This window comes from Adiantum capillus-veneris, chromosome 8 (assembly GCF_014529385.1).
Source record: "Adiantum capillus-veneris isolate H3 chromosome 8, ASM1452938v2, whole genome shotgun sequence".
Lineage (NCBI taxonomy): Eukaryota > Viridiplantae > Streptophyta > Polypodiopsida > Polypodiales > Pteridaceae > Adiantum > Adiantum capillus-veneris.
The window spans coordinates 30,155,598-30,176,221 of NC_140938.1; the positions used below are offsets into that span (position 1 = coordinate 30,155,598).

At 44.0% G+C, this 20,624-nt stretch overlaps 1 protein-coding gene across 6 annotated transcripts; it reads left to right on the top strand.

The window, feature by feature from the left end:
• Nucleotides 1–13,088: 13,088 nt before the first annotated feature.
• Nucleotides 13,089–17,439, top strand: LOC147451884 (uncharacterized). Of its 6 annotated transcripts, none has more exons than XM_086517774.1 (5): nt 13,089–13,230; nt 13,347–13,701; nt 16,303–16,411; nt 16,560–16,742; nt 17,033–17,439. In XM_086517774.1, the coding sequence occupies exons 2-5, from the start codon at nt 13,412–13,414 to the stop codon at nt 17,138–17,140; spliced, it is 690 nt and encodes a 229-aa protein (XP_086373900.1). In that variant the 5' UTR covers nt 13,089–13,230; nt 13,347–13,411; the 3' UTR covers nt 17,141–17,439. The 6 variants fall into 6 exon arrangements, with proteins under 6 accessions (XP_086373900.1, XP_086373896.1, XP_086373898.1 ...); XM_086517770.1 differs by having other exon boundaries at nt 13,091–13,248; XM_086517772.1 differs by having other exon boundaries at nt 13,091–13,248; nt 16,306–16,411.
• The last annotated feature ends 3,185 nt before the right edge of the window (nt 17,440–20,624 follow it).

Genomic DNA, 20,624 nt, shown 5'->3' on the forward strand with positions numbered 1-20,624 from the left:
TTCTAAGGGTGGCCCTCCAGGCTCTATTGACCCTTGAGTCTGGGCTTACTCTCTCCTTGATACCTTGAATAGAGTGGTGGTTCTTGCAAATCCCTTAGCCCTCGTGCGGCTTGATAACCATCTCGGTTTCGGTCTTGTTCCAATGTTGCACTCTGTCAAAGCCATGCCTGCAATGATGGCTGGTTTGCTGGTTGGTTTTGGTTGTTGAATGCCTGCGGCCGGGTGGAATGTGAGGTGGCATCATAATCTTCTGAAAAAGGATTCGTTGACTTGCTTGGGGTGTAGGTGGCTCTAGGCACTTCCTCAGGGGCGTATGTTGATGCTCTTGGACCTGTTGCCCTTTCTACTTCCTCTGGGAGAATACATTGGTATTCTTGCCCGTATCTATCAACAAAAACTATACCCTTCCCCATAGCAGTTTCATAAGAGAATAAGTAAAGAACCTTGTCTTTGCTTAATTCGTTTACGTATGGTTCTTTGCTACGAAAGTAAGCGACTATACCCTCACTCTCATGCTTGTAGATTCCCACGTTCTCATTATAAGTTGGAACCCTGGTTGTTTTCTTATCATACATAAAAATAGCTCCAGGCCGATCAATGTTTGGTGGCGGTTCTTGAGCTTCTGAAACCATTTTCCCTTTCGCCACATTATCTCCATATCTGTTGTAATCTTCAGGGTTACTGACTATTAGATAGTGGTTCCCCTTTTCGTCTCGGAATCTATCTCCATCATCATAGACTCGAATTATCTCCAATCTCTGTGTTGGCCTCTCTTCGATACAAATGCACTTGCGTCCTCGATAGTCAGAATAGACTAGGGTGAAAGCATGTTAACATGTCGCGCTTTTTGTGCAGTTTCAAGTTAGCACATCTTCAAAAAGTTGGGCGTCCGGTAATTTTTTTACAAATAATATCCAAATTTGTCGGAGGTTGTACATTTGGATTCCTTGTTTCAAGTGCTTTCTATTGATATATCATATGTCATAGATCTTGGAGATGTAGCTCAAGTTATTGTACTAGTTAGCATATGTCAAAATTGTGCTAGTTAGCATTGTCCGGGACATGAAAAAGCATGACAGGTTAACATGCTTTCACCCACTAGGGATCCCCTCGAGTTTGTTCCCTCTAAGAAGATCACAGTGAGCTTTGAATCATTCAAAGGATTTAGGGAGGTGCTTCCTCCTGGCATTGGTCCGTCATAGGTGAAACCTCCTGGCTGTTGACTACCCATCATGAAGAAAGATTTGTCTGACGAACTGTATCTGAAGAAAGATTTGTTTGAAGAAATATTTGTCTAACGGAATCTATCTCCATCATCATAGACTCGAATTATCTCCAATCTCTGTGCTGGACTCTCTTCGATACAAATGAACTTGCGTCCTCGATAGTCAGAATAGACTAGGGCTCCCCTCGAGTTTGTTCCCTCTAAGAAGATCACAGTGAGCTTTGAATCATTCAAAGGATTTAGGGAGGTGCTTCCTCCTGGCATTGGTTCGTCATAGGTGAAACCTCCTGGCTGTTGACTACCCATCATGAAGAAAGATTTGTCTCACGAAGTTGCTGATCACTTTGGTATGCTCAAAATTTGGTTTGGAGTGGAAAATCACACAGAAGACATCCTACGCGTAGGATGTCTTTTTGGCTTGTTTGACCCCAGACTTGACCCACAGCTTCCCCTTGATGTCAGCAACCGAGTGGTATGCTTAGATTTTGGTTTGGATTTCAAAAGTCCCCAATTTTAGCTGTTCTTGTCTTTTTCAGTCAAAAGTGCTAAAGGCCGCTTTGAACCCAATTTTCTCACCCAAATGAGATGAAACCCCTCTCAGTCACTCAATATATCATGCAAGTCATGCTCATGCAGCCATCTTATGGTTTTGGTCTTAAAATAATGCTTTGGCACAATTTGGGTAGGATGTCTGACAATTTTAGTCTATTTGGCCTTATCCTGTCAAGATATGGTCAAATTTCCACTTTCCAGTTGAAATTAGGGTAAACCCCACCTTCTGAACACACTGGTCAACTCAAAATCCCAAAATTCCCACCAGATTAGCCTGTGGACATCCTACGCGTAGGATGTCTCCTGGCTTGAAATTAATTTTTTCCCTGACAGAAATGCTCCTGATGCTCTGCAGCTCTATCAGAAACACTCACAGTAACTTTTGGACTTCACTTAGGCTTTCAAACACACTTTTGCGTCTTTTACAAACTTGTGATGACTTTACCAAGCAAGTATACATGCATGAAGTGCTCTAGATCTTGAATCATGATGTCCTACTTACTCTACTCCTATTCATCATGTGAAATGGTGATAATGGTGTTTTGGTTGCTTTCTGGCCTCTCCGGACTCTCAAGCTCTCCTCTCACCGCTTCTACCACTCCAATTCCTACTCAAGAACACAACTAATACCTAAAACTATCTTAGTCTACCTAAGTCGAAGGATCTAGGCCAGACACACGCTCCCTAGACTCCCTCTAAGACCTAGAAAGTCCTCCACCCTCTGATCCTATCTAAATGTAAAACGAGACTCTTGGCAAGCTAAAAATCCCTATCCTCAAGGACTAGTCTCGGTCACCTACCTAAGGTTTTCGTCCCCAGCAGCGGCGCCAATGTTGGACGGATACGCCGCGACGGACGTCAGCACAGCGAGAACTCACCTAACATATAATGTCAGCTATGGACAAATCTCGACCCGCAGGCGTGTGGAAGCAAGCATAAGGTGTCAACCTACACTCGACCGACTCCTAACTAATTCCTACAGAGGTCTCTACCAATTGTCTAAGTCAGAGTCTTCAAGAGTGCATAAGAGGAAACTTCCTACAACGTTGTCTAGAGCCGAACACCCATCAAACAATCTCGAAACACCATAGATCTTGAAGGAGACCCTACTAACACCAATAGGTTGCTCTCCCTAAGGTCTATGAACCAAAACCCCAACCCAAAACACCATGTGCAAAATCACGTAGGATGTCTGGCCGAAATTTGCAGGTCTTCGTTTCTGAAATCTAAAGTAACTAATGTGTAGCTCTACTCAATGTGAACGCGTGGATATGCTGCAATGCAAAATCAGACAACATATGCTCACCCAATCACTAGATGAAGCTAGCAGAAGGAGCTTGCAAAACCGGATCGTACGTGCGCAATGTAGGTATCGGCACGTAGCTCTCGTCGGGGGCAACACGCTGCACTTCGCTGCACTCGATTCCGACCACCGGTGCACACGTAGCGTCAAGATGAAGCTCACACTCTCTCTCGTACACAATACGCTCACTCACAGACTTCAAAACTTGTTTTTAAAAAAAGGTCTTTCATTAAGGTCAAAAAGTGGTATATATACCTTACAATTCTCAAACCCTAAAGTTCCAAATCAACCATCTACTCAATCTTACTATCAAAACTGGGATACAATCTGGAAACTTCTGTAAGTCTCAATATTTACAAGGTGAAAAACCAGGTTTTGTCAATAAGTGAATAATTACAAAAAATGATAATCTTCCGAGTAGTTAGTTTGCGTGGGGTGTGTCCAGCTCCTAACACACCTCTACAAGAGAGGGCTACACCAATCATGATAGGGAGACTCTCCCAATGAAAAAACAACATATGTACAATGAGGCTAAATCAAGAGATGGGAGGAGGGAAAAGCCACACAGGTGGACGGTAGTGCCATCTAAGTACACCTTGGACCATGGTGAAGAAAGGCCCAGGAAACCAGAGTAAAAGAAAAGCCTCTTTGTGATCTCGCATGCGGTCAGAGCTGCCCTGGAGTCTTCTGAGCCGTCCTTTGAGAGTATGGATCAGCTCTAGCCAAAGATCCCAAACAATCTCTGCTAGTGGTACAGGGCGAACCTTGAAGATGCGGAAGCAGTGGGTCCGCTAGATGAACCAGAGTGTCATGCCACTGATGAGCTCCCAGAACTCCTCTCTCTCACTGCACCACTCCAAGGCTCCCATCCACTTGGGCGCTGCTGACTCAAGGGGTGCGATCCACTCAGCTGGTACTGCCTCTGAGATGTCCTGACACATGCTCTGCACCCCTCTCATGCCCTGTAGTTGAAGACTTTGAAGCTCCTGTGATAAGCCTGAAAACTATAACTAGTCACCTAGAGATCGTGCTAGACCCTCTGCCATGGGACCCCAGGAAACATGAGGCAGACTACCAATCAAGTGTCCTCTCTGAGTGATAACCATGGGGTTACAAACAAGGGGCTCTCTCAAGTGCTCCTTCGTGCAAGTAGGCTGATGCTGCTCTAGGCCAATCACCAGATCCTCACCATGGAGCCGTACTAGGGCAGAAGCCTCCCAAAAAGTAAAGATGTTGTCAAGGATACTATGCTCCTTCACAAACCTGTCTAAGTCCCATGTATAATGCTCTCTAGAAGTGGCTGAATCCTCAAACTCAGCGCCTTGGTAAGAATTTTGTAGGCTAAGTTGAGGATGGTGATGGGGCACCACTATCGAATCTCATCCAAGGAGCCACCCTCCTTGGGAATGAGGTAGATGAGGTGCTCACTCATGCTGTCAGGAATCTCTCCTTTGTGCAGGATGTACTGAAATGCAATACAGAGATCTGAGCCAAGCAAGTCCCAGTACTCTAAGAAAAGGTTGGGAGTCAAGCCATCCTCACCTGGACAACTACCAGGTGGGAGTGCACTAAGAGCCATGTGGAGCTCCTCTAGCTGAAGAGGTAGCTCAAGCCTCTGGCGCATCTCCTCAGTCACAAGACAAGGCATCTGTGACCATACTTGCTCTCTGTATGCATCCTGAAGCTCTGACTGAGGCTCTGCAAACAGTAAATCACGGTAGAAATCAGTGGCTACTGCATGCTTGTCCTCTAGCTCCGAAGCCACTGACCTGTCGGGCCTCCTCAACTCACTGACCTTGGCATGAGAATACCGAGGTTGCACTGCCTCAAAGAAGGATCCTGTCACTCTGTCACCCACTTGGGTCCACTTAGATGCCTGTCGATGGAAAGCAAACTCATGGCACCTCTCCTCTGTGCTGAGGAGCTCCTGGCGAGCTTGCTGTAACTTCTCCTCCAACCAAGGAATGTCTGGATGATGCTCCTGCATCCTCTGCACGGAGGCAATGCCCCGTTGAAGATGCTGCTCCTCCTATCTCGCTGTAGCTAGGTGAGCTGAAGACTCCTGGAGAAAGAGTGGACTAAGCTGAGCTAGTCCTGAAGCCACTCTGTCAGCAGGAGAATCCTGCATGTCTAAGCTCTCTGTCCAAAGAGCCTCCACTAGATCTCTAAGCACTGAGTCCAACAAGACCCTCTCTAGGATGCGAAGCATCGTGCTCACCCTCCTCTGTCTATCAGTCACTATAAGGATCACTGGATCATGGTCCAAAAGGGAGGTCCCTACCAAAATGCCTACTAACCCACCCAAGTCACAGAAGTGGTCACTAGTTTAGAAACGATCTATCCGAGATAGATTCACGTCTCCCACTATGCGGTCTGAACAAGAGAAGGCCATGCTATCTGGGCGCCTCACAAAACTGGAATGCTACCATATATCTGTAACCCATAGAGTCATACAAAACCTCTCCCAAGCTGCCAACTCAACTCCATGCACAGTAGTATGGCTACCGCCAATCCTGTCAAAGGGTTCCTCCAACATGTTGAAGTCACTCCCTATGCACCATTGCTCCATCTGCAGCAGAGACTCAACAATCTAAGACCAAAACTCTGCACGTGCACTCGCCACATTGGGTGCATAGATGTTTAGGAAGCCCATGAGACAACCCTTAACTTGTACAGTGATCCACTGATCCCTACCTGGCACAATAATCCCTGTGCCCACAATGGCCTGCTCTACAAAGAATCCGCAATAGTCATACATACCCTGCCTTGGATGCCTCCAGGTCCAAAAGCAGCCGACTAAAAAGTCTCATACCGTCCACACAAAAGCTGACCACAACGTCTAATGCAGCTCTCACAGAGATGATACTCCTGTAACATAAGTAGGTCAATCTCTCCTCCCACGAGGCATGACTGAAGCTCCTGACGCAGTCGGACCCTCTGATGTTGAAACTGGGGCCTACCTAGTCCCTGTACATTCCATGAGACAATCCTCATGGGGAGCAAGAGAGAACGGATGCTGCCGCAGCTGCTAATCATGCTATCTTTGAGGCAGGCTTGGATGGGGAGTAATCCGCATCCGAGCGTCCTTGAGATAGGCGTGACTGCAAAAAATTTCCAACCCAAGCCCAAGTAGACCGAGCCGTGCATGAAGAATCCTCCTCTATCCAGGAGTCCTCATGTATGTGTACATAGCATGATGGGCTCTATGTGTCAGCAAAAAGGCGAACCACAATGTGTCTACATCCTGCTGCGTGTGGAGGTGTCACAACAAACTTGGCCAATGGCCAAAGAGTATGAAGCATGTCTGTAACTCCTAGGTCTCCCATGTGATGAGAAAACTCTAGGGCCTGTGTCTGCAACCACTCCATCAATGAGCCTAAAGTCCACTCAGCCTGGTCCCTCCCGCAAAGGGAAAAAGAGAAGCCAACCGCTGATTCCAAGGCCTCTATCCCCCTAGCTGCAAGGAACAATACATGGACTCTAAAGTAGGCTACCTCAAGGTCTGGTGAGGGGTCACCAAGAAAACTTGTAAAGTCATAGGCAAAGAAATCCCAACGACAACAAATGTCTAAACTCGTTAGACCACGAGGAACTGCTGCAAAGGGGAGACATCTACACCAGAACAGGAGGTGGCAAGAAAGGCTGTCCCTCTCTTGCCAAACAACTCATGGCAAAGGCGCTGCCAAGAGATCTCCTAGCAGCTGAAGAAGGCCCTACCCCCTGGGACGGCTGAGGGACTGGAGCCGGAGGAGGTGAAGGAGCAGGGGAGAAGAGGGCGAAGGGGGGTGAGGGGGATCAGCAAAGGAGGGAGGGCGAGGTGAAAAGGCAGAGGGAGAAGGGGGAGTGGGAGGAGCGGGAACTTGGGGGGTGGGGGGGTCTGTCAAGGTTGAAGCTGAGGTGGAGCCTGGAGCAGGGACCTCATCTTGCTAAAGAGGGTTGAATCGGTTCCCTGTGGGAATCCACTACTGTTGGGCAGGAGCCTGAGGACCACTCTGAGTGCCAGGCTGGTGCGGTGGTGTGCCAACGTCGGCCACGAACCTACTGCCAACCCTCCTCTGCTTGAGCCCCAGGCTTGGAGAGTGGCTCAACCTGTGTACTATGTGGCTCTGCCTGCTATTGGCCAGCCTTTGAGGGCTGGGGCTGGGCATGTGGTGTAGGTCGGGGTCTCCTCCGTGGACAGGCCTTTGCGAGATGGCCCATCTGTAGACAAATGAAACACTGATTCGGGGCCCAAATACTCCACGCTCTGGCGGAACCAACCCCCACTTACGCAAGGCAATAAGATAATCTTTGGGAGAGTGTGGGTGTCCCTAACCAAAACAAGTACCGAGGAAATTCTGGCCACCTTGGCAGCTATTGAGGGCTGCCGTGCAAGGTGTCTCCAGGACAGTCCCAATTGCTGAGCCTGTCAGGGACAAAAGTGGTAGGTACTTCCTCCTCAAACCAGGAAAGCAGACAGAGATGGGAAGGTCTACCTCCTCTACTAGAACATCTGAAGCAGGGTCAAGGCCATGTGTCCACTGCCGAAAGTGTGCTCAAACTGCTCTAATGGTCAAGGGGCTCATGGCCATAACCTTGAACGCCATCTCAAAGGTTCCAACTTGATCTAATAGTAGCCTTGTCCGAGGAACTGAACGTTCAAGATCTTGCCTACCTCTACAAGAAGGCGGGCCTGGAGAAGGTACTCACGCAACTCTCCTCTGCTGGGTCTGGTACCGAGAATCTTGCAGATGATGGAAGTCGCCTGCAGATGATCCACCTCTACGGCTAGGCTCGCTTGCTCTGTCGGAGAGAGAGAGAGCAAGTCGAATGGTGGGCTCAGAGGGGTTGGGTGAGGGTGACTTCATTAGAGTCCCTCTGTGGAAGAGCTTGAGCCTCCACCTCTGTCTGATACTGTGGCGGAGAAGAAGCGGATAGAGTAATTTCTTTGCAACAAACCCCAATGACCACTGTCCAGAAAATCAGCACTACCAGAGCCAATTGAAAAAATAAACCTTCGAGGAGAGAAAGGCAGAGACAGAAATGACCGAGGGAGGGGGGGGGGGGGGGGGGGGGGCTGGAAACGATAGTGGGTGAGGGAAGCGGGCGGGGGATGGCAGCGAGTGGCGAGAGGTTGGCTGGGAAGAAGGTAGCGGGCGGGGCTAGGGAGCGTGGGGGGCAACGGCGGGATGGCAGCGTGAGGGGAAGCAAGAGGGGTAGTTGGGCAGCGTGAGGCAAAGCGCGCAAGGGGGCGGTGAAGGTGGGCTGCGCGAGGAGGGGGTTACGCAAGGGTAGGGGAGGCAGGAAGCGATGGTGCGAGGAGGTGCGGACAACAACAACAAGAAGCTTTGTGTATTGGTGCTTGGTCTTTAGTTATTGCTTCACTATTTTTATTTTATTTGTAACTTTTTTAAATAGTTGATCTTCTGCACATTAACTTGTCAAGGTAAAGTATATTCAATTTCATTTTTTTTTCTGTATACTCTGTCAAAAACAATTGATTTTTCATATGTTTTATGCAGGCCAGAAATAAAGGTGCTCATTTGGGTCCAAATGAGCATCTCTATTTTTGAATAAGCGTTTAGCGATAATAGCCATGGTGATAATTACGGTAATGCACACGATAACAGTCACGGGTATATTCTTGCTTCTAGTACCGTGCGTATATTGTTGCTAAACCACGTCAATTGCCACTAATATTGCCGCACACACAATATTTTCTCTTTCTATTTTCCTTTGTTAGTCCGTAAAAATTAATGCTAGCGGTTTTGTAAAATTTCTCTTATAGTGAGTCAACTTCCTAGTTCATGTGGTTGAGGAGATCTCTATATGTGCAGTAGTGTTGCATGCATGATGGATGTTCTTTCTAGAGAGGTTTTTGAAGACTCTCAAAGATTTTGTGTGACTACGGGCCAAACCAAAGGCATGCATGGCCGAAGGATGGATCGTGCAAGAGGCATTTTTTTACATTTCAGGTATTTGGCACAAATTAATCCCTCAATGCCTCATATGTGGTCAAATGAGGAGGATGCAAGGATGACTTCAAACTTTCCAAGTAGAAAGGGAAAATTATTTAGCATGGATATGGATCTATGCCGAGTGGTCAACAACTTTTGCATCCTCAATACAAAGGCTATGACCAAGTGGGTGGACTTATGGACAATGGCAACGGCAAGGCATTTGCAAGAGAAGAAAGCACGTAAGCAAGCTCATGGATGCAGGACCATGGCACCCCCGGTTCCTCGATACCTAGCATGTTTCCCAAATCTCATTAGTGCTGAGTGGATCCATGAGGAATGATAAAAGCAAAGGCACATGGAGACGACATCCCTGACAAAGAATGGGAGTATGCACGAGTTTGCATGCCAAAGGTAGAGTACTCATTTAAGCCATATTGTATAGTTCTTTTCTTGATTTTATCTTTGTAATTGATTGTATAATTTTTCCTATTTTATAGTGTCTTTCCTTTTATTAACTCTACGTGGTCAAAGGGTGGAAACTTTTGTACATGCCACAGTGACGAGCACCGAAACACCATTGATTGTGGTGTCATGGGAAGCTTTGACACAAATGGTGATACAACCAAGTATTGTGGGACTACTAAAAGAATACTAAAGGTTGATTTTAAAACCTTTCATACCTTCATCTTCAAGTGCAAGTGGTTTGGAAATGTATCTAGACGGCATAAGAATGGGCTCTACATGGTGGACTCTACACTACATCATACGGGGAGGTATGCCAGCTTAGTTTTGCCACGTAATTATGAGCAAGTGAGTGATTAGCTTCTTTACCCTTATTTACTTCTAATATAATACAAATTTCACTCACTTTAAACTTCTCTTCTATAGGTCATCTATATACCATCAATCCATCAACATCCAGAAATTTGGTTTGTAGTTCTCGTAACACATCGGGCACTAGAAGAGGTACTTTACATTAGCGATGCTCGCAGTGCGATGCTCAAAAGTGAAAATCCACGGCGTCGCTATTTTCTTTGTTGCATAGCAATGCCTATAGCGACACCGATAGGGGTAAAAAATAAACCGAGAGCACCAAAAACTCAGATCTCAGATCTGAGTTTTGGCGCTATAGCAAAACAGGTAAACCCACGCTCTCCCTCTCTCTCTCTCTCTCTCTCTCTCTCTCTCTCTCTCTCTCTCTCTCTCTCTCTCTCTCTCTCTCTCTCCCCCCCCCCCCCCCCCCCCCCCCCAGCGCGCGCGCGCACACACACACACATATGAGCAGAGGAAGGAGAGCCAAATATGCTCCTTTCCTCTCCTCTCTCTCATATTCCCTTCCCCCCCCTCTCTCTCTCTCTCTCATATTCCCTTCCCCTCTTTCGGCGGGTGGGCATCATTTGAGACCGATTTTGTAAGTGTTTTTGCATTACTCTGTAGGTTTGCTAGTTACGTCTAGTTGTACTTTTAAATTCTAGCATAATGGATTCTTTGTATGTTTTGAAGAGTGGTCGATGACAGGACGTGACCCCACATCGTACGAGTGCGAGTACGCAGGCAGAAAGGGCTTTAACGCCCTGATAAACATTCTCAGTTCTCGCGGCAGCATGGTTAGTATTTCACTTTACTCTTTGATATTTGTTGTATTTTAATGATAAGCTAAGAAAATAGATTGTTTTATAATTATATGTTTATACTTACAAAAAGTCTTATTGTTTTTTTCTACAGAACCCGACAAATACGCTGCTTGGATACGATGAGACATCTGATTAAACGATGTCAGTCTAGCCGTAGCCAGATAGCATTAATTTCCTTTTGTCATAGCATGTATAATGAGATAACGTGTATAGGTCTTTTTGTAACTATTGGAAAACCATGCATTTTCTCAATAATGACAATTGTGTTGTAACAATTACATTGCAAAGCTTAACAATCAAGTGATTTTGCCTATGATGTGTATAATTGTCATTGATTTACTTTCGTCAATTTACTTTTTTCCAATTACTTTTGTCAGTTTTGTATCTTTATTTTGCAAACAATACTATGCATGATGGAGTTAATGGTTATATTGTCTTGTGGGTGACTACTTTGGGTCTATACCTTGCACTTTCTTTCAAAGATGAATCTAGGCTTATCTTGGATTCATTTAGGTTTACCCTATTCTGGAAATATTCAATATGGTTGATGGGTGGCATGGCATTCAATGCCCTGCCACCCAAATTTTTTTACTTTCGGACGTCACTATAAGCGTCTCTATATAAGGTTCTGCTACGTCGCTATAAGCGTTGCTACAGAAGGATTGTAACCGTCGCTATACAGTACTGACACGTATAGCGACGCATATAGCGATGATTATATATAGCGACGTTCCCGTAGCGACGCTGTTAGCGAAGGTCTTAGCGACACCGAGGAGTATAAAAAACTAATGTATTTTTGTCGCTAAAAGCGTCACAAGTGCACATAACCTCTTGTAGCAGGGGGGGGGGGGGAACCATTTTTGCCACTAATGAAGTGGAGACCATATTAACCCTTTTCCACTTACTATTTTGGATGAGAGGAGAGTGATAAGAGATAAATTGATGATTCAAGTCCCAACGCCGCCAATCTTAGCGAAGATGATTGCCATGATGACGATGATAAGATGAAGATGACGAGTTCGAAGATGATGAAGCCAACACATCTACATATGAGAATTCAATTTCTCTCTCTATTGATTTAGGAGCCATGGCTTAGATTTAAATCAAGCTACTTTTAGAGAATTTTGGAAGATGATTCATAAAATTTTTGTATATTTTACTCTATAAAACGTTTTATTTGTGTCGCCCATTCATCACTTCCTCTCTCTCTCTCTCTCTCTCTCACACACACACACACACACACACACACACACATAGTACTCTCTCTCTCTCTAATTTTGTAAAGTATAATAGTTTATGTTAATCAAGTGGGCGTGATAAGTTTAATGATAAAATATCTATCACTTTTTGGTACAATTATTCATGAAAAATAACAAATGCTTTGTAATTTTCTAAGAGAGTAAAAAGGAGTATTGAAATTTTCATATTTGGGCTGCAAATCATTGCACGATAATGCTAGAGGAAATAACGGTGGTTATAACCTCTCTCCCTTTCTCACATCCATCTTCACACATTTGTAATTTTTTGTACAATTATTCATGAAAACGACAAATGCTTTGTAATCTTTTCAAATTTTCATATTTGGGCTCCAAATCATTGCGTAATAATGCTAGAGCAAATAACGACGGTTATAACCTCTCTTCCTTTCTCACATCCACCTTTACACATTTTCTTTGATTGTTGTTCTAAATAGTTATATATAGGTGCAAGTGGAGCCAGTGTTTTGTGTTGTGCGCAATGCGAGAGTGCTTTCGGTACTCAAGATTTCTTTGAAGAAGCTCTCTTTGATTATGCTCCTTGCTCAACACCTCTTTATGACAAGAGAGCTCCTTGCCACTACTATGTAAAGCCTTGCAGAATATGAGATGAATGCATGGATGGAGTCGCTCGAGTGAAATGTGTCTGGTGCTCGGAGGAAGAGTGTGAGCCTCTTCTGTTTCATGCATGATACATGTCTTACTTATTGACCAACATTAGTGACAAAGTGATCACACGCTTTGTGCGGCCTAATTAAAAGAAAAAAAGGAAAAAATATTTTATCATATTTAACTTTGGAATGTGGCATTAATCAACAAGGATGAATCCAACAACCCACAATTGTTCAGAAGGGCTCAACACTTTACTAAGGCATTATGGAGGCCAAAAACCACCAAAGAAATGGATAGATAAATTGGGCCCCTTGACGGTGCATCCTGAAAGGCTCCATTTTCAAAAGGGAGAGCATATAGACCGCATAGAGAGAGAGAGAGAGAGAGAGAGAGAGAGAGCGCCCCTAGAGGACTCGGAAGGGCTTGAAACTCTTGGGCAAAGCGTGAGTACAAGAGAGGTAGTACACTCACTAGCAAGGCAGGCATGGGCATAGTACACTCGCGTGTTGAGACAGAAGTACGAGAGAGAGAGAGAGAGAGAGAGAGAGAGAGAGAGAGAGAGATATTTGTGATAAGCGGCCGGGTGTGTGTTATTAGGGCTTTGGTTGCGGTGTATTATAAAAAGAGGAGGGGCCGTGTGCCCTCCATAGTCCAATATCCTACATCCAAGCAGCTGGCCGGCATTGCATGCGATCAAATTGATTAATAAGTATGGCTGCCAGTGCAGGTGAAGGCTAATATGAGTATGAGAGAGAGAGAGAGAGAGAGAGAGAGAGAGAGAGTGTACACGTGCTAAATTACATTAGTTGCTATGTTTATTAGCAGCTGTCTCATCGACGTCAGTCTCCGCCGCTGCCTTCTCTGGCTCCCTCTTCGCTCCACCTCACCGGATGCGGCTGCCGGTATCCTCTCCGGCTCCAGGCTGCTCGCCCCCTCTACTCCAGCTATCGTACAGCTCAGTACTACCGGCCAGAAGAGTATTGTTGGCTTCAGCTGCAGCTCAATCTTGTGACTCAGACAGCTTGCAACCTGAACGTGGGCGAGACAATGAGCAGCATGTCACCGACCCTAGTAAGCGCCACCTCCTCGGATGTCTCCTGCTGATGGGCTCCGTGGCACCGGCTGCAGCAAGTAACTTTTGGGGTTCCGACTTGCTGGCGAGGGCGGCGACAACCGACAGGTGTGATCGAATGCTGTGAGAGAGAGAGAGAGAGAGAGAGAGAGAGAGAGAGAGAGCGCTAACACTATCCCAATTTTACTCTGCATAACGTGCTTACGTATTAAGCACTCCCATTGTCTTCACGCATGGTGCTGCTCATCAAAATTTTAATTTGCATATCAAAACTAAATTTGCAAATGAACCTTCAACTGCATATTATATTATGTATTGTAAGGTTCTGGCTACCCTTTAATTGATGCTTGCTTTTAATTAATCTATCCTCACTAATTAAATTAAGTCTCGCACTGTGTGCTCAAACTCACGTAATGGATCTTTTCAGGGCTTGTTTAATTTGAAATTTTTAGGCCAAAATTTAAACTTCTCTCATAGAAAACTAGAAGATTTTGACGAATTTTAGTAAAACTCTTAAAATAATGGAAAGACAAGAAAAAAAATGGTGGAAAATCTAGCGGTGCCTGTTAGTTGTAAGTATACGACACCAATGTTTGTTTAGCTCAATAATTAGTGAGTAGAAAAATAATTACTGCACCTTAAAGTATAGACAATGAGAATGTCTAGTGTAAAAAACTTTTCTATGGAATTAGGAACAAAATCAAGACAACACTCATAAGATGTAGGGAAAGGACACTCAGTGGGGGAGCACTGATTCCAAGGAAAGGACACTGAGCCCTACACCTTCAAATGTCCAAGGCGAGGGGGATATATAGCGACAACAATTGAAGTGATTCCCTCCAACGAGACAACACTCATAAGATGTAGGGAAAGGACACTCAGTGGGGGAGCACTGATTCCAAGGAAAGGACACTGAGCCCTACACCTTCAAATGTCCAAGGCGAGGGGGATATATAGCGACAACAATTGAAGTGATTCCCTCCAACGATAGTGACCCTAGCAAATTCCTTGTAGCGACAGTGACCCCCAGCAAATTCCAGCTTCTGATAGTGACGCATGGGCTTTCGTGTGCTGATGTGTCAATGCAATACAGGCTGTTGCAAGCTTGCATTCTAGGTGCTAATTTGGCAAGCATCGAAGCATGCAGGTCTCATATTATGCATTTTAATTGCCACTAAATAGACGTCTTAGATTGGCTGTCCCCCTCCCCTAGACTTTGACGGATGTAACCATGTCAACTTTGACGGATGTCAACTTTAGAATTGTATCCACATATCTTCATTTAACTCTCAAGACTTGTCGGACTGATTTTTGAGGTCTCTTGGGATTCTCATTCCTCTGGTGTTCAAATGTCTCTTCTCCTTCCCTCCTTCATATCTTCATTTAGCTCTCAAGACTTGTCGGATTGATCTTTGAGGTCTCTTGGGATTTTAATTCCTACGGCGTAAAAACGCTTCTTCTCCTTTCCTCCTTCAGAGACCTAAGTATGCCCCAAGTGGCAAATATTACAAATCATCTTTACTAATTACATTTCTAGACAGTACCACTTCTTTTAATTTACTTTTGGCCTCATGAAATACCTTAAATTTAGTCCTCACCTTAGAGAACCCATAAATTGGAGTAACTTACGGCCTCGCCACATATAAGGTAACCTTAAACTATACAATTTAGATTGGTACAGTTTGCAAAGCATCTTAATACATCCAGAGAGCAAGAGCTAGGAGTGGCTTTTGCTATAATAGTACTCACATTCCATATGCGGTTCAGCTAGAAGGATAAGATTTAGGACTTTGACATTCAATGCGATATTATAACCCAAAACTTGCATGTTTTTTGTCTAGCTTCTCATTGTCTTCCCAATCATGACACTTTACACTTTGCTCATTTAACACCGAAATTAATAATGGCAAAAAAACCTTCATCACACAATCCATTGGCCATGATTCAGAAATCAACCCTTGACCAATTAATAGGAAAAGTCACAATCTTATTAATTATTATTATTATTTTTTGTTGTGTCACTTTCGTGAGCTAGTTTTACGGGATTTCGCCCACTCACCTACACCTCATGTACACAGGGGTTGAACCATATTGGGTGTGCCTAAAGGACCTCACCTTAAGCACTAGGACAACACCCTTTGGATGAAGTCACAATCTTCTTACTTCAAAATTTTTACTCGAAGGTGGTGCCCCCAAGAAGCAAGTCTCCTAACCTACCTTTTCCAATGTGGTAGTGCAAATACATATTCTTTTTCTTTTTTATAGCTCAAACATGGTTCTCGGAGTGAAGAAAAAAGATAATATCCAACGGTTAAACTAAGAATTAGGAATTAAAGGACTAGGGAAAACAGATGTTAGGAACCAATTAGGGTAAAATTATCATTAAAAAATCGTTAATATAACTTGACTTATCAATAGCTAACATCGGTGGATAGAGCTAAAAAGACAGAGAAAGCTCTTGGGCATGTAGAAATAGACACCAAAAATGCCTCCAAACATAGAAAAATATCAACCCCTTTCTATATCCAAAACAATGTGTGCTTGTTTTAATTTGTACTTATGCAATTTAAGGTCCCTTTGTCTACTTGCGCTTACTAAAGGTGCTCAACATCGATATATGTGTGGGTTTTGGTAGAAAACACATGCTTGATTCACATAACTAGATTAAGTTCCCTGCACATGCCTAATGTAAGGTATTTCTTGTGATAGTAGTGAGCAATATATCGCTCAAGATGACATTACTGGAAAAGACATAATAGCAGTTGAATGGGTTACATCACATCGTGCTGGTGATCGGACCCTCACAAAAGGATATCCGGTTTGTTTCTGCTTACACACTTGAGCTCTTTTTCCCCCACTTCTTTTATGATATAGTTGATTTAGTAGGTCCACAATGTAATTAAGATTGAGAACTTTGTCTCAATAAAGCTTATGTTATTTGTTGTTGTAATATGGTTGGTTTGAAGGATGGTCCGGTATATCTTGTTATAGAGAAGGATGGATCTCTAGCAAATTATGGCATCAATGCTATTTGCACACACATGGGATGTGTTGTCCCATGGGTGCCTGAAGAAGACAAATTCATGTGTCCTTGCCATGGATCTCAATATGACAACAGGGGACAAGTAGTCCAAGGACCGGCTCCACTTGTAAGTATCCAAAATGCTTCTAGATTTGAGCGATATATATATATTGATAATACACAATTTCTAGATGCATTAAACTAGCAGCACACATATTTTTTTTGCTAGCTTTAATGCTGTGGTCTCAATTGTGGATGGATGTATTTTTTTGTTTTAATGATTTCAAATGGTTGTTATGAAGTGGCTAGCATCCCATGAGTATAAATGAGTACCACAACCTCTTCTATGCCAAACCAACTAACATCTATGGTAAAGATTCACATGGAATGATGTCAAGCATTGTGTTATTCTTGCAGTCATTAGCTTTACAACATGTGGATGTAGTGAATGGGAAGGTGGCAATTTCTCCTTGGCTTGAGACGGACTTTAGAGATGGTGAGGTGCCATGGTGGGCAGAAGACTAGGATCATCTACTCATGTTGAAAGAGAAAATGGGAACATAGGTAATATTGGCAGCACAAAACATCAAAGTACATTCATTTGCCATTCCCTTTTTTTGTGCCCATTCATTTTTCTTATGGTGGTTGGTTCTCTAAGAGGGCATAATGGCTTCATTAAAATTATAACCTTATGTAAATATAAATCATGCAGTAAAAGCATCATATCCTTTTATCACTCAATACATTCCATGTATCATGGCTATTGTGATTGTGGGCCAAAAATAAATGGAATTTTATGGAATCCCATCAACAATTTTATGGTTTCTTGCATAAGTGAGAGAGATATACATGTTTTATAGAGGGCATGCTACTAAGTACCAATCTCTATGATGTATAATTTATCCCATTCTCTCCCGACCCATAGTTCCCCTTATCAAGAGGACAAGCATATCATGACAACTAGTTTCATACATTTATACAATACCTACAAAAGGTAGTTGAAAGATTTTGATCTACACCAGCTATAGGTGGAAACCCACTTTTTGGGCATTGTAAAATAAAAAATTTCCACAGGATGAACAACCCTAAAATTGTGACTATGATCCTAAAAGAAAGTCAATTTGTTTCGACGTAAAAATGCATTTTCTCAACTAGTTTTATTTTTTTACATCAGAAAGTACTTCATATTATTATTGGCATTTTCCTAGTTGCTAGTGAGAAAATGGCAAGGGGCACCTTTCCCAACTTGAGAACACCTTGAGAAAAGTTCTAAAGGATTTTATCTAGAGGAAATTGATATATCATCATAAAATATATATTACTCACACAATTATGTCCCTTGGATCCATGGTTACTACAAATTATTCTTACCTAAACTTAACTAGATGCACAATGTCATGCCAAGGGTAGGACTATAGGAGGGCACGGCCCTGGCCAAGGGCCGATAGATACACATGCGGTACAGGGGCTATATATAGCTAAGGGCCTATATATAGGTATGGTTGGGTGGTTATTGGCATGTCTATCTCTGTATGCTCTTTCAATGATATCAGAGCTCAGGGGGAAGGGAGAAGCTATGGAGGAGGAAAGGAGAAAGGGTATACGGTCATGCATGGCTTTGCATGCTCTCTCTCTCTCTCTCTCTCTCTCTCTCTCTCTCTCTCTCTCTCTCTCTCTCTCTCTCTCTCTCTCAGTGGTCTTGGAGCTCATGGAGGCTCTGATGGAAAAGGATGTGGGCATGGCCCCTTGAAGACACAACGACAGGAGGGGACAAAGTCAAGGCCGGCAAGACCCGTGGGAGTAGCTTCTTGCAAGGAGTGGGGGGCCTTGGCAGGAGAAGCAACATGGGCACATGCCCTTACACACACAAGCGGCCAAAGCCGAGGAGGGCAGGGTGAAAGCATGTTAACCTATCATGCTTTTTCATGTCCCGAACAATGCTAACTAGCACAATTTTGACATATGGTAACTAGTACAATAACTTGAGCTACATCTCCAAGATCGATGACATATAATATATCAATAGAAAGCACTTGAAACAAGGAATCTAAATGTACAACCTCCGACAAATTTTGATATTATTTGTAAAAAATTTACCGGACGCCTAACTTTTTGAAGATGTGCTAACTTGAAACTGCTAACTAGCACAAAAAGCGCGACAGGTTAACATGTTTTCAGCCGGCACTACCTGCATGAAAACGGATCTCTCTCTCTCTCTCTCTCTCTCTCTGTGGTTTTGCCATGGACCAAGGGGCATGTTTCGACACAGGCAGGGTCCGAGGTTCGGACTGTACACGAAGCAGGACGCATTTTCTTCTTTCTTGCATCACCTGCCCACCATCGCCAAACTGAGGCAACCCTTTGTTCACACAAGTGCCCAACGTTTTGGGTTTTCACCCTTGAAGGGTTTGTTCCCAAAGTAGGGACTCTCGCCAGGGCAGATGAGAAGCATGCAACCCAAGCAACACCTGCTAAGCGGCCATGCGTTGCAAATTTTTTTTTCAGCTGCAAATTTATTTCTATTATTAAATTTTTTTTGGTTCAATACAAAAAACAAGGACAGAGACTGTGGGGGAGACATCGGTTCACGGACCATGGCTCGCAAAGAAGAAAAGATGGCACCCATATCGTATCATGCATGGTCCTATGAGAGCCTCGTCAAGTGGACCATGTATGCATGGCATGCAACAACATGAAAGCTCGCCAACGGCCGTTTGCAAGGTCTCTGGAAAGGCACTTGGAGCCGGGATGCAAATTCACAGGACGTGATTGACCTCGGCTAAGGACAAGTAATGTAATGGAAATGGCCTATGAACTTAGAGAATAGCGGAATTAAGAGAATTAGAGTAAGCAACTTTGAGAGCATAGATGGTGAACTTAATTGGTAGTAGCAACTTAATCATAACACTTAATTAACTAGGCATGAGCAATACCTTTAAGAGATAGATAGATAGAGAGAGAGAGAGAGAGAGAGAGAGAGAGAGAGAGAGAGAGAGAGAGAGAGAGAGAGAGAGAGAGAGAGAGAGAGAGAGAGAGATAGATAGATAGATAGATAGATTTTATTATCGTCCTCGGAGGTCAAATATGACCTATGGGACCAAAGTTACATGTGATGTAGTATGTGTATGGCTGATGAGTGACTCTCGTCGATGCTCCAAAATTGTAGTGATGAGAGTCGCAATGGAGAGCCCACACTTTGGCTGGGAGAGGAAAGTGTGTAGGTCTAAGTTATGGCTGAAAATGTGAGAGAAGCAAGTTCGGATGTGATCAAAAGCTGAGCACTCTAGTAGTGTGTGGTACTCAGACTCTCGAACTTGCAGTGAGCATAATGTGCACAATCGATTTGACTCTTCTCCATTGCCCCAACGCCCTATCTCGCATCGAAGGAAATGGGAGCTAAGCCGAATTGTTGCGATAGTGCGTATCGCGGACAAGGGAATAAGCTCAAGCATGTAAGTGTGAGTACGGTTTCCTCTCTCAGCGAAGAACATGGTTTTGTAGTTGGGGGCAATATAGGTGGTGTAATGTATGAAGCGTGACCCACCAAATTTCTCCCAAGCCGTAATACATTGGCGTTGTAGAAAAGCTTCATTCACTTGAGAGTCAATTGAAGCATCATGTAGCAAGTGTAATGCATCCCATCTCCCAAACCACTTCTTTATGTCTTGCATCCATCCCGTGCTGAAGATCTTGCTTTTATGCGTCTTTTGAACTTTTTTGCTTGCTTCCCATGCAATTGTAGGAAGTCGATATGAGGGGTTTTGACGCATCTTTATCATGTACTCCACAACCCTTTCCATGCCCATAACCTCAATTGGAAGAGATCCCGACTCAAGAAGTAGGAGCATATATGGTGTTTGTGCCTTAACTTGGAGAAACTTTTTAAGAAAACGCTTTTGGACATTCTCAAACTCTTTCCAAGTAGACTTTGAGATGCTCCTGCCCCACACTTCAACTCTATAAAGAAGAACTGGTGTCACCAATGCATCAAAAAGATACTTCTTGAGAA

Excerpts from the sequence above, each read along its gene's own strand:
- LOC147451884 (XM_086517769.1), top strand. Across the intron at positions 13,702-16,302 it reads AGGGCGGCGACAACCGACAG|TAGTGAGCAATATATCGCTC; the intron begins GTGTGATCGAAT and ends TTCTTGTGATAG. Across the intron at positions 16,743-17,032 it reads TCCAAGGACCGGCTCCACTT|TCATTAGCTTTACAACATGT; the intron begins GTAAGTATCCAA and ends TTATTCTTGCAG.